The sequence below is a fragment of the Microcebus murinus genome, chromosome 1 (assembly GCF_040939455.1).
Source record: "Microcebus murinus isolate Inina chromosome 1, M.murinus_Inina_mat1.0, whole genome shotgun sequence".
Taxonomy (NCBI): Eukaryota; Metazoa; Chordata; class Mammalia; order Primates; family Cheirogaleidae; genus Microcebus; species Microcebus murinus.
The window spans coordinates 46562616-46585760 of NC_134104.1; the positions used below are offsets into that span (position 1 = coordinate 46562616).

At 38.3% G+C, this 23145-nt stretch overlaps 1 protein-coding gene across 1 annotated transcript in view; it reads right to left on the reverse strand.

Annotated features, from left to right (window-relative positions):
* Nucleotides 1-232: 232 nt before the first annotated feature.
* The window catches only part of IMPG2 (interphotoreceptor matrix proteoglycan 2), a 92150-nt gene continuing 69237 nt past the window's right edge, over nucleotides 233-23145 (reverse strand). Inside the window, exons 12-19 of the mRNA XM_012779675.2 lie at nucleotides 20754-21057; nucleotides 18187-19355; nucleotides 17329-17548; nucleotides 13688-13898; nucleotides 11808-11996; nucleotides 10094-10292; nucleotides 9541-9620; nucleotides 233-7715 (exon numbers count right to left, since the gene is read on the reverse strand). Of these exons, the coding sequence (XP_012635129.1) occupies nucleotides 7703-7715; nucleotides 9541-9620; nucleotides 10094-10292; nucleotides 11808-11996; nucleotides 13688-13898; nucleotides 17329-17548; nucleotides 18187-19355; nucleotides 20754-21057 (2385 nt within the window). The 3' untranslated portion in view covers nucleotides 233-7702. The remainder of the gene's footprint in view (nucleotides 7716-9540; nucleotides 9621-10093; nucleotides 10293-11807; nucleotides 11997-13687; nucleotides 13899-17328; nucleotides 17549-18186; nucleotides 19356-20753; nucleotides 21058-23145) is intronic.

Genomic DNA, 23145 nt, shown 5'->3' on the forward strand with positions numbered 1-23145 from the left:
CCTGTTCATGAATGGAAAGTCCATTTATGCTTGCAGCTTGGCCATTCCAAGTTAAATTTTAACTTTGAAACATCACTGGCAAATCTGAAAGTAAAAATAAGAAAAAGTGAAGCAATGGAAAAATCTCCCCTGGCCCACAGTGTTGGATAGAAGGTATTTCCAATCCTCAACATGTGTTTTAGAGCTTTATTTTATGAAGAAGAAAGATCATTCCACTACTGTGTCATGGAGATCACTTTATAAGGAAAATTAATTTCTCTAGAAGTTACCTTTACATTTTTAAAAGAAACAGGCAATATTTTGAAAGGGCAATTTCAACCTAATAATCTTCTTATCCAGATACTTTGAAAAGTGTCATCTGCCCTGGTAACAATCCATTAAATCTTTTCCCCCAATAGAAACTGCAACACAGATTATTATTTACCTAAAAAAAAATTGTCACTCAATGGTAGAAGTAGATATAAATGCTCATTTTATTTGTGGCATCCCAAATTCAAATAATATTTTAAAAAGAAAAAGTAAAGAACAATTTTTCTTTAGATTATCTATCTTCTCTCGTTTATAGTAAATAAGGTACTAAGATATGAGAAGACATAAATTCTTTGAGGAAAAATTATTTCTCATAAGCTTTCCATATAATAACTTTAAAAGTGTAAAAGTGGTGTCATAGTAGTATAAGTAGTATAAGAAAAGTAGTATAAGAAAAAAGACAGGGAAAGGCACTTCTGAACCAATTATCACTAAAAAGCAATTAGAATAGTAAAGCAAATTCTGTTCTCAACTACAGTTTCGTTTTCCCTCAAAAGTAGTATAAGAAAAAAGACAGGGAAAGGCACTTCTGAACCAATTATCACTAAAAAGCAATTAGAATAGTAAAGCAAATTCTGTTCTCAACTACAGTTTCGTTTTCCCTCAAACTTTGAAAATTTTCTAATCTATTTTATTTTTCTGAACCTCCTGAACAAGAGCGATTTAAAATCTGAATCAAAAATTGGTTTTCCACCAGGGCTCGGTGGCTCACACCTGTAATCTTTGCACTTTGGGAGGCCATGGCGGGAGGATCACTTGAGGCCAGGAGTTTAAGACCAGCCTGGACAATATGGTGAGACCCCATCACTATGAAAAAATTAAAGATTTGCCAGGCATGGTAGCAAGTGTAGTTCCAGCTACTCGGGGGGATGAGGTTGCTTGAACCCCAGAGCTGGAGGCTGCAGTGAGCTGTGATTGTGCCACTGTGCTCCAGCCTGGGCAACAGAGTGAGACCTCGTTTCTGAAAAAAAAAAGAAAGAAAGAAAATGAAAAAATAGACTTTGCACATTCATTATTGAAAATAACTAACATTTGTTTTGTTGTCACATAAACCTTTGATGGTTTCATAGCAGTAGCAGTGTAATCCTTATTGAGTTTTTCCAATTATCTAACACTGAGCAAAATTAATACCTGTTCTTCAGGAGCACAGAACCAAATAGATGCTTCCAAATACCTACATCAAGTGAGGGGCCATCTAGTTTAGAGGAACCTGGCATAACGTCTTCTCTCTTCAGGACCTTTCTTTTGGAGCACCAGGTTACCAGCCCTTATGTGAGAACTGAGCTACATAAATGGGAAGTCGAGCCATTTTCCCTTCATGGTAAACCTTGGGAAACTTAAGAGGAAATGCCAAAATCGGTTGCTGCTATGTTTAGGACAAACATGAACAATTTGGAAGGCATATGACTAACTTTCAAAAAAGTTAATTACAGAAAGTTAAATAAAACTCATAGGTTTAGCCAACTACTCATCCCTCTGTGTGGGTGGTGCTTTTTTAAGAAAGGTAAGGACTGGGTCACCCCTTCACCCATGTCCTGTTCTCTCATGGCTTTATTTTTTTCCTGCCCTATACAATAAAGAAATAAACAAGGAACAAAATCACTTCTTTTAATAAAAACTGTTTTTTAAGATTAAACAAATGCCTTCTATATGCATCATACTCCCAATTCTACGGACAGAAAGGTGAATTTTATCCCTAAAAACCCACTTATCTTTACTAGCTCCCCGACCTTCTCCCAGCCCTCTCACCACAGCACCTGAAGCTTGTTTCTGTCCTAACCCCACTCCCCAAGCCATGCCCCTTCTTCATCCTGCCTTTCTCCTTGAGCCTAAGGTTAAGAAACTGATAGGTCACTAAATCTGGATGTAGCAGTTCATACGTTCCTCGAATTAGTCAATGAGAATAAGATAGATCTAAATGTATAAATCTGGTCTCTTGAAATACTTAGGGTCATTTTAAAATCTCTATAAACCATCTCTTTAAAAGTGGTTTGTAAACCACTCATAGGTCCTAACTTCTTTCTAGAATACAAAGTAATCATTTGTTTGCTGGTCATAAAATAGGTATCTATCCATTATAGCAAGCCAATTCAATTACTAATTATTGTAAACCAACTCTGAATCAAATACTCTTTTGTTTTGAAAATAACAAATGAGCAAGACATGGCCCCAACATTAAAGAACTCAGTTTAATGGAAAGTCAATGGTGTAAATAAAAAATTAAAATACAGCTTTAGTGAATAACAGAATGGAGTATGTGTACAGAAAAGACATGAAAGAATGTTTTTTGTTTTTTTTTTTCAGGCTCACTGAAAGGCCCACCTGATGAAAATATGCACATCCTTCCCCAAACCTGCCACCGTGTATACAGTACTGACAATGAGAGTTATTCATTTGGGATAAGGAACTGTTTCCCAAAAGTCCACATACAATGTAGGTGTTACTTAGAAAAGACTAATTCCTGAACACCTATTATTATATTAGCATGGATTCACTTGTTCTAAAAATAAAAGGGCGGGGGTAGGATGGGACACAAGATATGTGTGTTTGGGTGAGAAGATCATTTAGAGGTTAGTTCATGGGACACAATCAAGGACTAGCTCAGATGGGACGTTAAGTTCAGAAGGACTAGAGAGTAGACCAGCATTGTGAGGTCATGAGCTAAGAGAGTCAGTGGGGCTTGTCCAGACCAGCCTTCTTAAAAATGGGGTTATTATTCACTGTTTTCTCCTAAAACTAGGTCACTAATTAATCCATAGATATGAGGCATATTTTTCCCACTTTCTGGAGTTTTTAATGATATGGTCTTTGGAGTCAAATCAATACCACCCTCCTATTTTCTAAGACAGAGTTAGGATTTCCTCACGTGCTGTTACCAGCAAGACATCATGCAGATGTAGGAAGGAAAAAAATCTGAAAACTGAGGTTTCTCATGCCAAAACATTAGGAAATTGTGTGCTCAGATAACTGGTGGGTGATTTTCCTCCTGTCCCTCCCATGAAAGGCTGCTTTGGGTTGTTGTCACCATATATATGACTTCTCTGTTCTCTTTGGACAGGTCACCAATTTCTCATCTTACAGACAGCTGGTGCCAGCTACGCCATCTAATCTTTCTTTAATCGGCTTCATCAGTTTTCTTTCCATCCTGCTTAAGCAGATGAGGGGGAAAAATGAAAGCCTCTAAGAGTTTAAAAGAGAGGCCAAAAGTTTAAAAGTTCAAGAGAGGCCAAATAATGACTGAGCATCATTAATTACCAACAAAATTCAAGTCTCCAGATTCATCTGCTGTTCTCCTTATCCTCATTACACAATGATAAATCAAAAAATGATTTTCATTTTCACACAGTGTTCACATAATATGTCTTTGGTAATTACAATTCAACTGTTGCTAAGATATATAATGTTTCCTCTAATTGACCAAAAAAATGTAGACAGGTTCTTGAAAGAGATGTTTATTACTAATGAAAACAGTACAGTTATATACACGAGAAAGATCATTATATATACATAAAAACTTTAAAATTTTTGTTTCTCAGTAGCCAATATTAAGACTAGAAAATTTCAGCAAGATAGTACAGTTAAATGAATTTATTTGTTCCACAATCTGGATAAAATGTCATTATAAATAAGATGAAAAAGAAAAGTCTTTCACTATCCATACTCCATATTAAACATATATTATATTATGTACACTATCACTTTATCATCACATAGAGCTGATATAAAAATTGTACCTGTATTCTCCGATATGATAGGTTTTTTTTCTATATATGTCCTTAATCTTAAAAGAAGTAATTAAATGTAAGAGAACAATATTTTTAACCTGTGTCTTACTATCCTGAGGAAAATGGTTTAACCTGTCTGTTCTTAATTCACAAGAATTGTGTAAGGTTTTACAAAATGCATGAGTCAAGGAAATTTCCAGGCAAATTCTTTACATCATCAATTATATTATGGTCCCCTCCCACTTCCCACCTCTAGCCAGGACCCTTTGTGAAACACAATGCAATGGATTTGAGGATTGTGACCTTCACATCATTTTCTTGCATTTATTACACAGTTGGGAATAGAATGAGCTAGAATCCTGACTCACTGCAGCTGGATTGTAAATGAGGAAGGATAGCCCCACCCATTCCTACTGGGAATTGTTAGAAATATTTTAGAAAAAAACCCCACAAAGTTACCCATATTTCTTGGCTAAAAAAAAAAAAATCTCAATTTAATATACTTATTCTCCTATATCAGTTCTTTCCTTGTGGAATAAATATGTTGTCTTTCCATTGCAAAATGGAAATTCAATTCAGAATTGAATATATCAAAGTATCCATTTTTGAAAACATAGAAATGATACAAAGATACCAGCTACCAAAAAATCATAAAATGGAAGGCAAACTTATAAAACAAGCATGCAAATGAATAACTAGTTCAGAAATCATATTTGAGCCATATTTTTAGAGTATACAAAGAGTATTTGTACAGTTTCAATCTTTTTGTTACAGGTAATAGTAAGACAGGATTGTTCAACTACATTTTAATTTACTATGTGGCAAAAAAAAAAAAAAAAATTCAGAGGCAGGGAGCCAACCCATGGTGACTAGACAATGCAGGGAAAAAAGCAGAGGTGGGAATAAAATCAGGTAAAACCTGTATTCATTTTATTATGTAAAGTTAATAGGACTTTAGGCCACATAAATGTGAACAAAACCCTTAAACCATTGCAATAGTGGAAATGGAGCCCTATTTATCAAATAAATTCCCCTTCATCCATAACCTATGAAAAAAGAATAGTGTATTAACTCAATCATAAAGGCTATGCTTGTAAAACTCCACAGTACCTTATGAACCAATGAAAATTGATATTATGAAAAAATAAAGGTTACTTACCATGCACTTTTAATGCTAACTACATTTTATTATTTTCAAGTAAACTGATAGTCTTATTGAATATTATGTTGCTAGGTTAATGAGAATGTTCTAATATTCAGAACATTTCATTCCTCAATTGTATAGCCTAAATGAGAGTTTAGCCTAAGACTTTTAAATGACTACATGACATTATATCACCTTGGGGAAAGGTCTTTTAAAAAGCTCATTAGGGGTAGTTTTTCCCATCAAACTGATAGCTCCTTCCATGCTTTACTTCATAAATGAATGGATCTTCATTGTGGAGACTGCATTCTTCAACCTTTCAACAGTGGTTCAGCTACCACAAAGGTAGGACTTAAGTCTTTATTCCTGAACTGAGGCCTATTGTTCTTTCCCTGATAGTTGAGGGGTTCCTTTACTCTTCCATTTCATTGGTGTGGAGCAGACATTCATGCAGAGCAAAGTGGTTTGCTCTTGCATGAAAAGGTCATGTGAAAGGAAATTAGAGATGGTAACATGTGTCAGACCTCCCCAATTCCCACTTCACTGCTTGGCTCATGAAAACCAACAATCTTCTTTGGCTCAGTCTGTGCTTCTCCTAAGTGTTCTGCCCTAGATGAATTTATGTCCATCTAGAATTCTTCCAGCAAGCACACACTCAAAGGGTTGCATTCTAGGGTTAATTTGTGATTTAAAAAAAAAACACACATTTTCATCTAACACAAATAGTTTAGGGAAAAAAATTAAAATCTAAAGCAGAAAACTTTAAAGCATTATAAGTGCTAATGATATTTATCACCACTAAATGTTTGACTTTATTTGTAAACCTTCAAAGATAAGTATCAATTACTTTTCAAATGAGCCCAGTAGAAAGTGTTCCAGTGGTGGCTTGTACCCATGGTGAATGGATAGAGGATCCATTATGTGAGTAGGGAATGAAAGGGAATACTGAGATAAAGGAGCTATCTTGACACATATGAACACACAAACACACACACACACACACACAACCTGTGATCCATCCATACTTTGCAAAATACCTGGATATCTTCTAAGGTTTTCACTAGCTTTGCTGTGGCATGTACTGAGCCCACACATTTAGTTTCCAGTGTCCTCATAATGAGTGGAATTGGCAGTCATCAAGTTGAGAAAAAAAAAATGAACCAAGTATTTTACCTAATGATCAGCATATACCTCATTACTTATACCTGGTCAGAAATAAATCAAAATGCTCAAGATTGTTTTTGGCAAATATGAAGATGTCTAAAATAAAATGCCTGTATTCATAATAACCTATTGACGTATGCAATTTATCATTAATAGTGATGATTATTTGGCCTTCCCCGACGCCCCTCCAAAGCTATCCATTGGAAACAACAACAACAACAACAAAACCACTAGGGAGAAAGAGGAAAACTTCTATCCTCAGTCAAAATTTATATAAAGTATGGATTTCCTATCTGAACAATTTAAAAAATATTTTAATTGCAGTGAGTGTCTGATGCTGTTTTTTTGTAAGCAGAAATTAATTTAAACAGGACGTATTACACAAAGGAGAAGCAACGCAAATGAACTAATCTATCATATGTGAGGTAGTTAAGTGCTGTTTTCCAAATTAATATACCAGGAACTAGAGGAAATCCAGGATTTTCCCAAGACATGTTTAGGTCTCAGAAGCAGTCAGGGAACCTATTAGTAGGTCCACCTACTCAGTCTACCAGTCAATCGGCAAAGTTTATTCTCAGCACCGTGGCCTTGGCTGACACCCACTCCCTCCTTGCCCACATGATTAAATTCGTCTTTAGATTAATGTGAATATTCCAAACTTTATACATATTAATATGTATTGCTCCTGAAAGCTTAGAAAAATAGGATATTGACATACTGAGCATAGCAATAATGTGGTCTTGAATAATATACTCAGGAAATTCAAAACTCTAGTGAAAGCATAAAATACAAGCCTAATTCTATACTGCAACCAAAAGGTAGCTTTTTCTTTAGCAATTTGATCAAAAAGAAAACATATTATTTAGATGAATATCTGATTATAAACTATATTAAGACTCCTTCAAAGGCTTCCCCATTTCACCTAACAATAACAAATATGCTACAGAGTATTCACTTTCTAAGCCTGACTTCACCTTGCTCTAACAGTCTCACCTTATTTTCCTGCTAGGAAACCTGAGGCACAGTTCTTAAGAGACACCCTCAAATATTCAGAAGCGGACAGCAATTGTGGCCCTAACTCCAAGGTCCAGCTTTTCTCTTGTGGAATACTTTCCAGAACTCGTGCAGTTTTTCATTTCATTAAACACAGCTTTCGGTCTTTGTGGAAATAAAAATGGTCACATCTCTTACTACATTCTGAAATTATAAGCTGTAAAAAAAAGTATACCCTGCATTTAATTTTTTTAATAGAAAACTCTTCTTCCAACAGTGTTGAAAATCCAGGTTAATTATATGACATGGGTAACAAGTAATCTCCATCTTCTCCAGGCTTCTAATAGTTTCAAAATAGGAGTTTTGGTTAAAGCTCTTCCCTGCCATGAAAAAACAAAGAGCAATTAATTGAAAAAGCCAGAATGTACTGAAGTGCATTTTTATTGTAATATATCACCAAGCTATATTCCTAAAATCACCAATACTTTTTTTCCTTCTTTGAAGGAAAATTATCCTGTGCTATGCTAAGCTTAAAAAAAATCCACTCTACAAAGACTATGTAGTGCTTTCACTAAATCCTAAATCAAGTTCATTAAAATTTTCTTGAGCTACCTGGTGGGTAAAAAATCTGAGACTAAGTGAAAACTGAAAATGCTGTATGGATTATGCTTTCAATGCCATCATCCCTCTGCGAACGAGACGGTTGTAGTGTCTATGTGGACTTTATTTTTTTGTAGGATCTTCTATTTAATAGCTCAAATCTTTGTTTTATGGATTTTTTGTATATTTTAATGCCAGAGAGTTCACTAGAAGAAACTAAACCATGTAGCCAATCTGCCTATCCCTAATTAGGCTCTTCTGAATCCTCTCTTTTGATGTCTTAGCCTAGATGAGATGCATTTTTAATTCAGGGAACATTAAGGCACATGGCTCAGAGATGTTTATAAAGGGTCTTATGAAAGACAAAAATGTAATTCATGTTCTTTCTATTGGATACTATGGAAATGGAACCATGGGCCATATCCTGGCTGAAGATGCAAGGATGAGTGGATGCTCTGGTTTAAAAGGCAGACTCCTAGTAATATTGCTCTGATCGCATTGAGCAAGGTTGGCAGCATCTACAAGGAGCCAAGCCAACATTCAGAGATTTTTAGAGGCATGTCCATCATGCACATGGAATTAGAAAAGCATCTTCCTCATCTTCCTTAGGTATCAATTTTCCCTTCTATCAGAGAGGAGACCATAAGTGAAGAAGCTGCCTATCAGAGAAAAAGGATCTGAAGCCAAGGGGCAGAGGTTCCACTCAGGAACATGGGTATTATTCTGACCCTTTGTCAATTTCTTTTACAAGCACACATGAATTGCTCTTGTTTTTCTCTTTTAAAAGCCAAGTGAAAATGACTGGCTGGTTCATATCTATGAGCAAGCGCCTCTGTGAAGGCAGCAGTAGGAACTAATATCAATGCCAAATTGTAATCCCATCCACTCTACTCAGCTAATGCCCACGACAGTCTCTTTACAAGGTAGTTTATTTTTGTAACCTAAGTCTGGTTATGGATCCTGGGGAATAAAGAAAAAAATTACAGACACTTGCCCCAAATGCATGCTGAGAAAAGCAAATGGAGAGAGTGAAATCAACATAAACTTGATAGAGGCAAGAGATACACTTTAATGGGATGTGGGATTCAAAGCATACTGAAAAGTACCTATAGAGATGGAAATGGAAGAATGTGTTAAAACATGTGAGTATTTATGGCTCACATGTTAAAACATGTGAGCATTTATGGCTACTCAAATGCTTTTTATAGAAACCATCTATGAAAAATATTTTATAGCATTGGATTACCAGTGAGATTTATGCTAACAAGAAAGAAAATATGACACTGTCCAGGGATCTCTAGTCCAAAACAGACAGTGCCTTAAATTTAAATCTTCTCTGCTGCTTCCTATCATTGTTATCTTAAGTAAGTCCCTTCAACTTTCCAAGGCTTCCTTTCTTCAAACAAGAAACACTCAACTTATAAAGCCGTTATAAGGAATAAATGAGGTCATCTGTGTGGACATGCACAACCTTTAAAGAGTTCAAGAAATGCTGGGTAGCCCAAAGACCCTATCACATGGACAGGAATTACGTGCTCACTCTGGTGGCACTACTCTAAGGCAACTGTGAAGACCATGGGTTGGGAGTTTCTTTCAAATGCTTACATTTGATGTTCTCTCACAAAAGCTGCAAACTCGGGGTCATTGGCATACAGTTCCAAAATTCTCATTCTCTCTTGAATTTCCTTAAACAAAAAAGAAAAACAGGATATACAATGCATTAGAAAAATCTCAACAGGTTTATAAGGAATTATAACTTTCTGGGCTATTCAGAGGAGAACTATGAGAAAGAGATGCTGTTTCAGAGAAATGGACGATTCTGCATATACTGTCCTAGATAACATATGTGTTGCTCTAACGCAGAAATATTTCTTAAAAACAAACAGAGGAATACAGAGTATTTGCTAATAATAGAAAGTGGAGCCAGTGGGTAGGAAATAAGATACAGCTCAGAAACAAATACTTTCTGCTTATCACATTGGGAGATGTGAAGTAAAAACCAACTATGAAATATTTTTTACCCTTTCTTGAAGCCCATGTTCTTGCATGCACACACACACACACACCACTACACACACACACACACACACACACACACACACACACTGCTGGAGCAGTAGCAGCAACAGTGCAATGGCAGAAATGCAAAGTTTCCTACCTCTTTGGAAAGCTCACTGCTCTCATACATCTGTCTGATTTCTTCTCTGCTCAGGCCACCAATCATCTCTCCGACCGCAGAGCTGTAGAAGGGATGCTGAGGATAGGGCCCCTCATACTGCTCACCTCCTTCCCCATTGCTTTCATACACGGGGTTGTACTTCACAGCATTCTCAACGGATGAGAGGCTGTCAGGCTGCCTGGTGGAGCCACGAAAAGAAACATATGATTGATTCAGGTTCTTCTTGGGATGCTCAACTATCTGGAAGACTATTTATCTGGGACAAGATTTCCACTGGAGAAGAAAAGGAGGTGAACTGGAGACATGTGGTGGGGGTGGGGTGGGAGGGAGGGTGTGACTGTGAAAAATATCCAGATCAATTATCAAAAATGACTTATCAGGTGTTACCATTACCTCCTCAACTACATGGCAAGTGCTATGTGGAACTGGCCCATGTCTCCTTATTTGCCCACAGTGCTTGGCACTCAATAAATGTTGGTTGGGAGCTATGTCTGCTAGTATACAGTATTTCATTAAATAAATGCAGCTCCATCATTCATAGAGTTATACATATCAAAAATCAGTGTGTATTCCTTGCTGTGGTGAGATGAAAAGAAAGGAAAAAAAAGAAAGAAAAGAAAATTTAATAAGAAAAACAAAATCAGTGTGTAACCACACAGAGAATCTGATCAAAATATAAATATTGGGGTTAGGGGGAGCTGGGCCTCAAATTCAATTTAAGTCTATAAATATTTACTGGGCATTGATTATGTGCCCTAGGACTGTTCTAGATGCTGACAATACAAAGAATTTGTTGTAATTGCTGCCCTGAAAGAGATTACGGTCTAATGAAAAGTCATACTCAATAAAAAGTGCGAGAACAATGATAGATGTATGTTCTAGGTGCTCTGGGAACCCAGGAGGGGTGTCTCCTTAGGCAAGTAGGAAAGTGAGAGAAGATAAACTAGACCTAGAGTAGTAGCTCTTATAGACTCTAGCACAGAAGAAAAATACAACCTGGGATTATGATCACATAATAGTTCAAACAGTCCCTGGACCCCTAGTCTAGTAAACAGATCAGGTTTTATCACCCCCATTGGTGAAGCCACACCTAACTACCAGAGAACCAGATTTCATTTCTCGCCAGATTCTTATCTAGATTTAAAATCTGGCTAATTGCCACTTGGATGGGCCAAAGGAAAACAAGCTGTAACAGACCTGGTCCTCACACAAGGGGAACTCACCTTTTCCATCTCATCTCCATCAACCCCTCTTCAAACACTCCCCACCTTGAAACAGGCATTCTGGCCTCACACAACAATGCCTTTCCTGCAGTGTCCTGAGGTTCACACTTGCCTGACTTTGCTCACGTTCACTGATCTAGCTAGAGTGTGTCCCACCCCAAGAGAAGCAAATGTCTGCTCTTTGGTCCAGCTAAATGTCAATAACCATCATTAAAATTTTTATGATTCTCTCTCTCAAGAAAAACTAATTTTGTACACCTCATCTAGGCTCCTTAGCATCCTGTTCATAGTGCTATTTAAGTTCCTTTTCAATTTGACCCCCTTTGAGGTCAGGATCCATGCTTTTATTCAACTTTATAGCTCTCTCCCATCCACCCAGCTCCTTGTCTGATATTTGGCACACGGTAAGTACTAAATGAATGAGTAAACAGAAAGTTTTATTCCATCAGAGAGTTCTTTTTCTCATATACCTGAGGGGTCTCTCTCTTTCTCTCCTGATGTTCTGTGCTTGGAAAGCTCTGATGAGGAAGAAGATGACCGCAGAAGAGATGAGAAGAAGTCCAACCACAGAGGCTATGGTGATGCCTATGACCAAGGGCTCGGACACAAACTCCTCACAGTGCTCTCCTCGGTACCACCAGTTCTCGCCCACTCTGCATCTGTAAGCAACAGTCACCAAGTCCAAAGTCTGAATCCCTCTGCTTAAGTAACAGTTAAAAGTGGAACGAAACTTCAGAAGGACTGAGGAAAGGTAGAGAAATAAATGCTGACCACATGAAGCTTCATTAAAGAGTTGAATATATAGGTTAAACGATCACACAGTTTAAGGCTGTGCATAATGCCTGGCACAGACCTAGCAGGTCCTCAGTGACTATTTGTAAATGACTGAATAAAAGAAAGAATTTAACACCTCCATATTTGTGAATAATGAAACAACAGGCGCAGGAAGGAAAGTGGCTGGTATTAGGTTCCACAGTTAGCTACAGAGCTGGGTCTGGTACTCAGGCCTCCAAACTCCTCACGTCCTTTCACCACACTAAAGAGATCCTCCAGGCCTTAAGGCCTCAGACTTGTAAGAAAATGTCTTCTATCCCCAGAGCAGCAAGGAAATCACCACTTTTCAAAATAATACTAATTTCTCTGAACACAAAGGGACTGTTTTTACCCTTAGTGATCTAGCTAAACTTTACACTTTTTCATATGGAAAATTCTAGCTCATTTCTACCCGTTTCCTCTGTTTTGGGCATTTACACCAACATTTTGCCACTTTGACTTTACATATTTATGTTTCTCCTGCTTATTCTTAGCAATCTCTGAAGAAAATGCTTAACAACCACGTAGCTTTGGTTGTGTGTGGTTCAGAGGCTGATCTGTTAGCCTTATTTAAGTGGAGTGGTGGGGAAGGATGTCAGGCTAACTGAGTCTGTTTCTCTGCAGCATTCTGTTGGTTCTACCTTTGAAAAATGGATTTCAGATAGACTTAAAGAAAAATATTTTTGTCACCACTTTGAAAACTTCAAATACTTGCTTTTCTTTATTTTCGTTTTTTGGTTTGTTTGTTTGTTTTGAGACAGAGTCTTGCTTTGTTGTCCAGGCTAGAGTGAGTGCCATGGCGTCAGCTTAGCTCACAACAACCTCACACTCCTGAGCTCAAGCAATCCTGCTGCCTCAGCCTCTCAAGTAGCTGGGACTACCGGCATGCACCACCATGCCCGACTAGTTTTTTCTAGATATATTAGTTGGCCAATTAATTTCTTTCTATTTATAGTAAAGACGGGGTCTCGCTCTTGCTCAGGCTGGTTTCGAACTCCTGACCTCGAGCAATCCGCCTGCCTCGGCCTCCCAGAGTGCTAGGATTACAGGCGTGAGCCACCATGCCCGGCCTCTTTTCTTTATTTTTGAATGAATACTCAGTAGGACTAAGAGGAGCTCAAAGCCATTGAGAATATAATCCAAGTAGAACAATAAAATTTGTTTTCACTTTCAGAAATAGGGGAAGGTGTTGATGTTATGCCTACTCTTCATTTGAACACCAGTTGCCTTATAATCACCACTAAAAACTATAACACAAAGATCTCCAACTACTCTAACTACTCTCAGTAGGACATATTTAGATACTTTTTTTACAGCTCCCTAATGCATAAAATAACATAATAATTGAAATGGGAAAAATCCAGGCCTATTAAATGACTTGGTCTTAATATGAGAATCAGATGACACTCATCTACTGCCTAGATATAATTTCTGTAATAAATATTAAAATAATTATCCTAAAGTTATATGTGCAGAACCCTTTTCTTCAGAGGAAGTATGTGTAGCCTTTATAGCCAAATCCCTAACTACAACATACCTACAAATGGCCCCATGTCCAGGCATAATGTCACACTTCCCATCGTTCAAGCAGAAGTCAGGCTGCAGGTCACAGAGACTCTGACAGGGCAGTTCTTCCACACTCAGGTACCCAGGGTAGCATCTGCACTGTGCTTCTCCACTCCAGGGGTTGACCAGACACTCGGAAAATTCATTGCAGGCCTGAAACTTGCATGGGTTGGCTTCATTACCTAAAATGTTAAACATACCAAAAAATAATACAAGGCAAGGCAAGGCACAGAAATTGGGGTACACGAAGCCCCTTACTAAAGCTTTCTCCAAAAGTACCTTGAGACAACCCCCTTCCTAAACCATTAAAGTACACCATCACCATCAAGACCACAAAAAGTTTCTGATTCATCCTAGATTGATAAGCTGTTGTCAAATTTCTCTGAAACTCAAAGCCAAATCATAAAACCCTATGACCTGCGTAAGCCTTAACATGTTTTATCTAGGGAGTATGTAGAAGCTTTAAAATCCATGCTGTGTAATTATAGATCTAAATTAAACACCGTTTTCATGTACTGCCTACCCTAACCTCTGCCTCAGCTGACCGCCACTCTGCATACACTGCTACATGTCCCACACATGGGGAGACAGAGCCCAGAGAAGAACTGGTAGGAGCCTCAGGGATGGTTATAGCTCAGTAAGATCAGCCTAGGAACAGTCAAGACTTGCAGAAGCCAATGTTAGGAAAATAAATCAGCCCTGTACCTCCTCAGGCCATTCCCAATAATATTTTGGCTTCAGTAACTTTATTTTTCATTCATGGAGTGCGAGAAAATGACTATTTTAAAAAATTAATTAGGACAATAGCCAGTGGAAAATGATCTAAGACACTGACCATGGATGGGCCTTCCATCCTACCATGGTCCCCACATGTTCCTCCCTGGTGAGTGACAATCTGTGAATGCCAAATGGGCAAATGGTGACACAGACAAGAGGAAATAGACAGAAATGATCCACAGACTCACCCATACAAAAAAATACAAAATTGAAGTAAATGCACTTATTTATTATAATTCTCTTTAAAAAGAAGTGGACTGACTTTTGTAAAAAGTTTTATAAATCATAACTGTTTACAGTTGTATAGCTACTCAAACGTTTTATATGTTATTTGTTTAATCCTTACAATAACCCCTTGAAATACATAGGCCAGGCAATATTATTCCCATTTAATATATGAGGGACTAAGACTTAGAAATAAAATAGCTCATCTAGGGTCAAATAAATGATAAATGGCAGAGACAAAAAATCAGGCCTTCCAAATTATAATTAATTATTTCTTCCACTACACTGCATGGCAAAGAATGCGCAAACAGCCTTAGAAAACTTAAGTGGCAAGAGATTATATAATTGAAGATTAGCTAAATCATTTTCCTCACTTTGAATGAATAACAGTCCTTCAAGAATTGCAAAGGAAAGAATGTTTATTTCTTTCTCAGTTAAAGAATAGTGCTTTTCAAATTGGTATTAATGGATCAACACCTAAGTGGACATATAGGAATAACATTTATCGGGTGTCGGGAGGGTGGGTGGGGGGAGGAGGGGATGGGTATATACAAACACGACAAGTAAGATGTGCCACATTTGGGGGATGGACATGCTTGAAGCTCTTACTCAAGGGGGGAGGGGGGCATGGGCAATATATGTAACCTTAACACTTGTACCCCCATAATATGCTAAAATAAAAAAATAAAATAAATAAAAAAGAATAGTGCTTTTATAACAGTTTGAGGTAAAAGGCACTGAAGAAATATGAACCACGACATTCCAACTGATGCCTACTTGAAACCACTGTCTTCTGGTATGTGGAAGGTAAAGAACAAAAGTTCAGGTTTTGACAGTATTCTTTGCATCTAAGTCTTCCAAATAAAAGTAATGGTTCATGTCATTCATTCACAGAATTTTTAGTAGCTTCAAGGCACTGTGTTAAATGTTGGCTAGAAAGTGGTTAATGAAACAGACATAATCTCAGTCCTTAGGAAAAGCTCATCTAGGAAAAATAAACATTAAGCAACTATGCACATAAATTAACATAATTACAATGGTGATAAACTGTATAGGGGAAAAGAACATGATGGTATAAGAAAGTAACAGAAAAGACCTGATCTAAATTATGGGTGAGACAGTGAAAGTCTTGAGGAAGGGACATTTGGACTGAGGATGAGCAGTAGTGAGCCAAGAGGGAAAAGAGATTCAAGCAATGGAGGCAGTGTGTGCAAAGGTTTTAAGGCAAGAAAAAATTTAGTGTATCTGAATAATAAAAAACAAGTTAGTTTGACTAGAACATGTTGAGCAGAGAAGTTAGTTTCATTGTATGATTTTAGGGAAGAAGATAGGGACTAGGCTTTGGGGCTGTTGAACCAGGTAGCCCTTGAAGTGTTTCAAGCAGCAAAGTGAGACGATCTGACTGGTGTTTTAAAAAGAGTACCATGGCTGCTGTTTGGAGAATGGTCGGGAGGAGGAGCAAGGGAGGATACTGGTCCACGTGAGAGATCATGGTGATGTGGATAGAGTAGTGGCCACAGAGATAAGAAGAAGAGCATGGATTTGAGATACACTTAGAATTAAGAATCAATTTAAGTTTGGTGAGTGACTGAACGTTGGGGGTGATGGGAACTGAGGAATCAGGAATGACTTCTCAGCTGAGTAGATAAAGCTTCCAATTATGGAGATGGAGAAGCTGAGAGAAAATATAGATTTAGCTGGAGGGCAGGGAGATATACAAAACAAGAGCTCCCTCCCACATATCTTCAGTTTGATATACATAAAATACATCCAGGTGGAGACTGTCAAGTAAATTGTTATACACTGACTCTGGAGCTCAGAAGAGAAGTTTGATCTGCATATAAAAATGTGGAGAGTAGGAAGGGCATGGTGGCTCACGCCTGTAATCCTAGCATTCTGGGAGGCCGAGGCGGGCGGACTGCTCAAGGTCAGGAGTTCGAAAGCAGCCTGAGCAAGAGCGAGACCCTGTCTCTACTATACATAGAAAGAAATTAATTGGCCAACTAATATATAGAGAAAAAAATTAGCCGGGCATGGTGGCGCATGCCTGTAGTCCCAGCTACTTGGGAGGCTGAGGCAGCAGGATTGCTTGAGCCCAGGAGATTGAGGTTTCTGTGAGCTAGGCTGATGCCACGACACTCACTCTACCCCGGACAACAAAGCGAGACTTTGTCTCAAAAAAAAAAAATGTGGAGAGTAGAGTTATTGACATTTATATAAGACTTAAAACAAGGAGGATGGATATAAAAACTTAGAAAAATAATACAGAAAGGCAGATAGCCCAGATCTTTTGAGCTTGGTAACATAAAGATGCAGCAAGAAAAGATCCTGTGGATAAGCAAAAGAGAAAGCCAGATAGGGTGGGTGGAAATGAGAATGAGAGGTAAGATAGTAAAGATAACATATATGGACAACAGTTTGAAAAGAGAATAATATCGATGTCCTTGGAAGGAATTTCTTAATAATTATCAAATTGTGGAAAACTTGTCCGACATAGTAATCTTTTTTCCCTATAAGTATTGGAGTCGCCTTGACTTAATGAGGAAGAAAATACGTAAGAGTAATCATTGTATTCCACTAAAAAACCACCACAGTAGGCAATTTCATTACCTGATTCCACATCAAGGGAGTATTTATCAATAGCCAAGTTCATGGTTTGGTAGGCAGTGGTGCAAAAGTCTTCCAGAATCATGTATACAGCACTGTTGACATTAGGAGGGATAGAATTGGCAAACTTCATTCGGCTGTTCACCACAATACTGCCATTTCTGAAGTTGAGGATTTCTAAGTTCTGGAACCCTGTGAGATTTGACTGGAGATAGGGAACCAGCTACAATACATGAAAAGTGGTAAAATTATTGACAGGGCTTTGCATTTTGTTCAATATATACCAAAACAAAACAAAACAAAAAACAAGAATGAGCTACTACCTCACTTTTCCTAATTATATTGTATTTACATTTGAACTGTTAATTAACAAAAGTATAAATTAGGAGTTATTTGAAAGTACAAATCAGGAATGATTTGAGAGTATAAATTAGGAATGTCATGAGATTTTCATAGTGATATCTAAGAACCCCACGGAACTCATAAATAGTTTTAGACACCCAGAGAGTTTATTCTGTTTCACTAAAAGGATCACAACAGTGAAGGCATCTAGGTACCCACAAAACATTGGTCTCATAATAAAATGTGAAAAGAAATTTTAAACTTATTTCAGTCCTATAATTCATGGAATATAATCTTCCATGTAACCTGTCACATCACCCTCATTCCACTTTTATGTTTTCCATTTCTTGTGTCCATCTGTCTTACTGTTTTCCTACCAACCCCAGGTCTTGACACTATTTGTGGATGATAGGAAATGAATGTCCATAGCAGGTCACATTTTCCTTGATGTCGTGGGGGAGGAAGAGAGGTTTATACATGATTATTCACTAATACCCACGTTTCACTTTTTGCGCTTACCAATTCTAAGAATCTTTGCTCCAGGGCTTTATACTCCAAAGAGTTTTTATTAAACAGATCTTCTGAAAACATCATGTTTGTCACTCGGAGGCTGAAGAAAACTACCAACGCTCCTCCAGTCTGCGTATAACTCAAGTCAGCTCCTTTTGTTGGCCAAGCCACACTAGCCACCTCTGTGGGGTGAGCTTTTGTAGACATTTCCACATAACTACTAACCTTGCCATTTTGCTCTTGGATTAGCTCAGGCTGATAGTGATCTGTGTCTACCCCATCCAGTTCTAATGAAATATCCTGTACGCCCATAATTACTTCATCTTCCAGCAGGGTGGAGCTTGTGGTTGGAGGAAATTTAGTAGACTGCATCATGGAAGCTTTCAACCAGAGTCTGTCAGTACTCTGTGGTGTACTTGCCAATGTGTCTCTGGACAATTTCCCTAAGGAAGAAGTTCTTGCCCAAAGTGTATCTGATTCTGGCAATACAGTCCACAAAGGTTGCATGTCTGGCTCCACCACGGAAACCTTGCTGTCAAGCTGTTCTTGGTTGAATGACTCTGTAGTTTGTTCCATATCCTCCCTTAGGAAGGTGTCTACTTGATCAGGCTTATCAGTAGAAGCAGAGATTGCTACAGGTGCCAGTAGAAGAGGGGCTTCAGTAACTGAGTAATCATAAATGTCAGGTACCTCTGATGTGTGCCTGGGGAGAGTTAGAGATGCAGATTGAGTTGCAGTCACTAGTTTCTCATCTTCACCTTCAGCTGGCAAAAGTGAATCCTCATCTTCAGGCCATAACTTGGACAGAGGTTCAGTGCTCTTCTCTAATGAAATCTCACTCCATGGCCAAGTAATCACATCTGCCTTTTGCCCAGACCCTGAACCTAAACCACTCTCAAATATGAAGTCTTTTTCCATGGATGTGTCTGGCAGCAAAGGGCTCACTTCTAATTGGTCTTTGACTTTGGAGGTCAAGGAGTCCAAGCCAGAAGGTGCAGTTATTTCCTTAGCAAGAAGATCTAATGTGACAGAGGAGGTCAGATATGGTGAGGATGTTAAGGACACACCAGAGTCTTCCATGGATGGTACTGTTTCTTTTGGCACAGGTTGAGTGAATGGAATTGAAGGCAATGGATGGATAGGAAGAAAATCTTCTGAGTCTTCAATAGTGGCTAATCCTAAAAATAAGATGTTTTATTAATTAATCTACAGAGTTGCCAAAATATATTTCTAGTTCTCCTAATAAAACTATTTCCCTGTTTTTTTCCCATTAAGTTAGCAGGCATAGTTGCTGACTTTTACTTTGCTATATCTAGCAAACAATAAGAAGATATGATAATGCATTTGTGATACAATCACTCATGAAAATACCTCCTTGTTGAGGATGACTATCAAAATAATCTTCAGGCCGGGCGCGGTGGCTCACGCCTGTAATCCTAGCTCTCTGGGAGGCCGAGGCGGGCGGATTGCTCAAGGTCAGGAGTTCAAAACCAGCCTGAGCAAGAGCGAGACCCCGTCTCTACTATAAAATAGAAAGAAACTAATTGGCCAACTGATATATATATAAAAAAATTAGCCGGGCATGGTGGCGCATGCCTGTAGTCCCAGCTACTCGGGAGGCTGAGACAGAAGTATCGCTCGAGCCCAGGAGTTTGAGGTTGCTGTGAGCTAGGCTGACGCCACGGCACTCACACTAGCCTGGGCAACAAAGCGAGACTCTGTCTCAAAAAAAAAAAAAAATCTTCAAACACTTGATTTTTTTCTATTCCAGGAAAATAAAGAATTGCTGATAACCATATTGACTGACAACAAAGACTAAATCCAGTGGTATTTTAAGGACAAAATTCCCCCAGAATTGTGTTTCTCTATGAATTCCCAATTTCTCTGTTAAGTTTATTGCCCATCATCCTTCAGATTTACAGGATGTAAAACATCCTGAACTCGCTATTTATATCTTAGTTCATCTTCACCTTTCAAACATATATGCCATCCCTAAGTCACACTGATTTTTCTTTTCCTCTACAACATCTAGAAGATCATCTATTTCATTCTCATTCCTTTATCTCTGTTGTGGCTGCCCTAGTTCAGGCTCTCTCCTCACCACTACTACAAGCTAAAGATCTTTAGACTTGGCCCCACAATTAATCCTATTATAAGCTACAGGAATAATCTTCTTTGAGGCTGTTTGTTTACTGCTCCCAAATTCAAGTAAGTAAAGTGGTTCTTTAATACGAGTAGTAGTAATTTAACTAAATCATACATCCTGCACTATTGCCTTCAAAATATCGATTAATTGATTCCCACCCCAGCTCCCCAAGTTTATTTCTTATTACTTACCTATTTGGACTCCCCATTCCAACCAATTAAATCTGATTGTTTCTTCTCTCACACAAGTTTCCCAAGACATTTTCCCCCTAATAAATGCTACCATGCTTTTCTCATAACCATAGTCTCTTCCTCTCTTTGAAACCCTTGTCACGTTCCCCTTCCTCCTCCTTCTCTCCCCCTCTTCCCCCCATAAAAAAACCCTTGTCACCTGATATAATAAAAAGTATGAAAAGTGATTGGCTCCTCACCATCTTCTAGTAAGTGAGATCCAGAAGTCCTTTCCTCAGAAGCCACAGGCAAGCCAGTCTGAAGCACTGCTGGGGTGACAGAATGAAGAGTCAAGCTGCTAACCTCTAAAACCTCTGGGGGAGAGCTGAGGCCCATCCTCGAGGGAAAGGCTAATTTGCGTGTAGACCCTAAATCACCCAAAGGACTTTCTGACCACAGTTCCCTGCCAGTGGTTGAGGGAGGACCAGAGCTGAAATCAAGTGGTGAAACACTGCTGGTGGTGGATTCATCTGCTGAGGGCCATGCAGCTTGAAGAGTATTATCCTGGGGGGAAAAAAAGGCTAAATCATATCATAGATAAAAGAAACACATGGAAAATTATTTCAAGTAACCCCACTCTATCTATATTCCTAGATTTTGTAGGGACAAGGGAGCAATGTAATATGGGGGTAAGGGGGAATATAAGCTTTAGAAGCAAACAGATCTGTAGTCAAAACCCAATTGAGCCACTTACTATTGGAAAATGTAGAAAAAAACTATGTGAACTCTCAAAACTCCCATGTAAAGTCAAGAGAGATGAGATAACATATTTAAAGGACCCCAAACAAAGTGAATTTGTGGAAGAAAATAGTTTTTCTTGCTTTAGATTAGGAGTCCTCAAACTTTTTAAACAGGGGGCTAGTTCACTGTCCCTCAGACCGTTGGAGGGCCGGAGTATAGTTTAAAAAAGATATATGAACAAATTCCTATGCACACTGCACATATCTTATTTTGAAGTAAAAAAACAAATGGGCAAAAACACCCGCATGTGGCCCTCAGGCCGTAGTTTGAGGATGCCTGCTTTAGATGGTTCATTTCCATCTTTTTAGCTTAAATGACTTTAAATACATAAAAGTTCTTAACATCTGTAATTTGTTGGCAAAGCCCTAACATTGCTCACAGCAGGAAAGAACAATTAGCAATTTTATTCATCATTCTGAAAGATATTTAATTAATTAAGGTCCTCCATCTTGAACAGAAATGTCACCACATCAAATGAATAGCAACACCTGTCAAATGGCATCACACATACAAAATATAAACTATTTTCTCCTTCTCTTTCTCTTTAGTGACTTTTTACTAATATAGTACTAATCTTATCTTGAAATTTAGCTTCAGGAATAGAAAAGTAGAAACATAATCTTGAACATGGTAATTATTTAATCTTATGAAAAACAGGATATATAAAAAAAAAAGTTTAATGATGACGCTAATAGGTAAAATGGCTATGGCATTTGGCAAAAGTTTACATGTTTTAATCCATGCTGGGCTATGAATAACAAAGAACAAGAAGTGCCATGTACACAGAAGGAACTCATAAAATAATTTGGGGGTGTAGAAAACTAAAGGAGGAAAATGAAAAGGAACAATCATTCTCCACCATAAATAGGTATTAGAGTCACATGGAAGCTTTTTAAGAACACCAATTCCCAGGGCTCACACCCAGGGATTCCAACTGAATTGGTCCACAAGTAGGACCTAGATATTGGTACTTTTAAAAGCTCCTCAGTACAAGAAACAGCTTGATCATGTTCTGGGGATGCTATTCCAGCCTGGGTTTCTAATATACTTCTTCAATTGCTGAATAGTTATATTTCTTATCAACTGAAACCTTTAAGAAATTCTTCACATTTATAAACCTATCCAAAGACAAGAATTCATGGAAGAGAACAAAGTGAAAACTAAGAAATTCTGAATCTAACTCCCTATCTACTCCTCTAAGAGATTACTACCAGTGGGAGTGAACTTGCACTGATATACACTCTCAAGCCTAATATGCTTTTTGAACAAAAGCTCGCAATGTTAAGGTGGCTAATTAGAGTTCAATGTATGGCCATGAAACAGAACCTACTGGCCTATGGAGGAAGTCAACACAACATATGGCCTAATTAGTCTGTTGCACTTTGTCTACACACCTCCCCTTGTCTCTCCATCAAAGGTCTGCATGAGGAAGCTTTGAACAGTCCACTCTTTTTCTTTTTTTTTTTTTGAGACAGAGTCTCACTCTGTTGCCCGGGCTAGAGTGCCATGGCATCAGCCTAGCTCACAGCAACCTCAAACTCCTGGGCTCAAGTGATCCTTCTGCCTCAGCCTCCTGAGTAGCTGGGACTATAGGCATGTGCTACCATGCCTGGCTAATTTTTTCTATATATTTTTAGTTGTTCTACCAATTTCTGTTTTTAGTAGAAATGGAGTCTCGCTCTTGCTCAAGCTGGTCGCAAACTCCTAACCTTCAGCGATCTTCCCGCCTCGGCCTCCCAGAGTGCTAGGATTACAGGCATGAGCCACCGTGCCTGGCATCAGCCCAGTCTTTCAATCACAGGGGAGGGACTCTGAGGTAAGAAATCACCAGGCATGTCCTAATGTACCCTT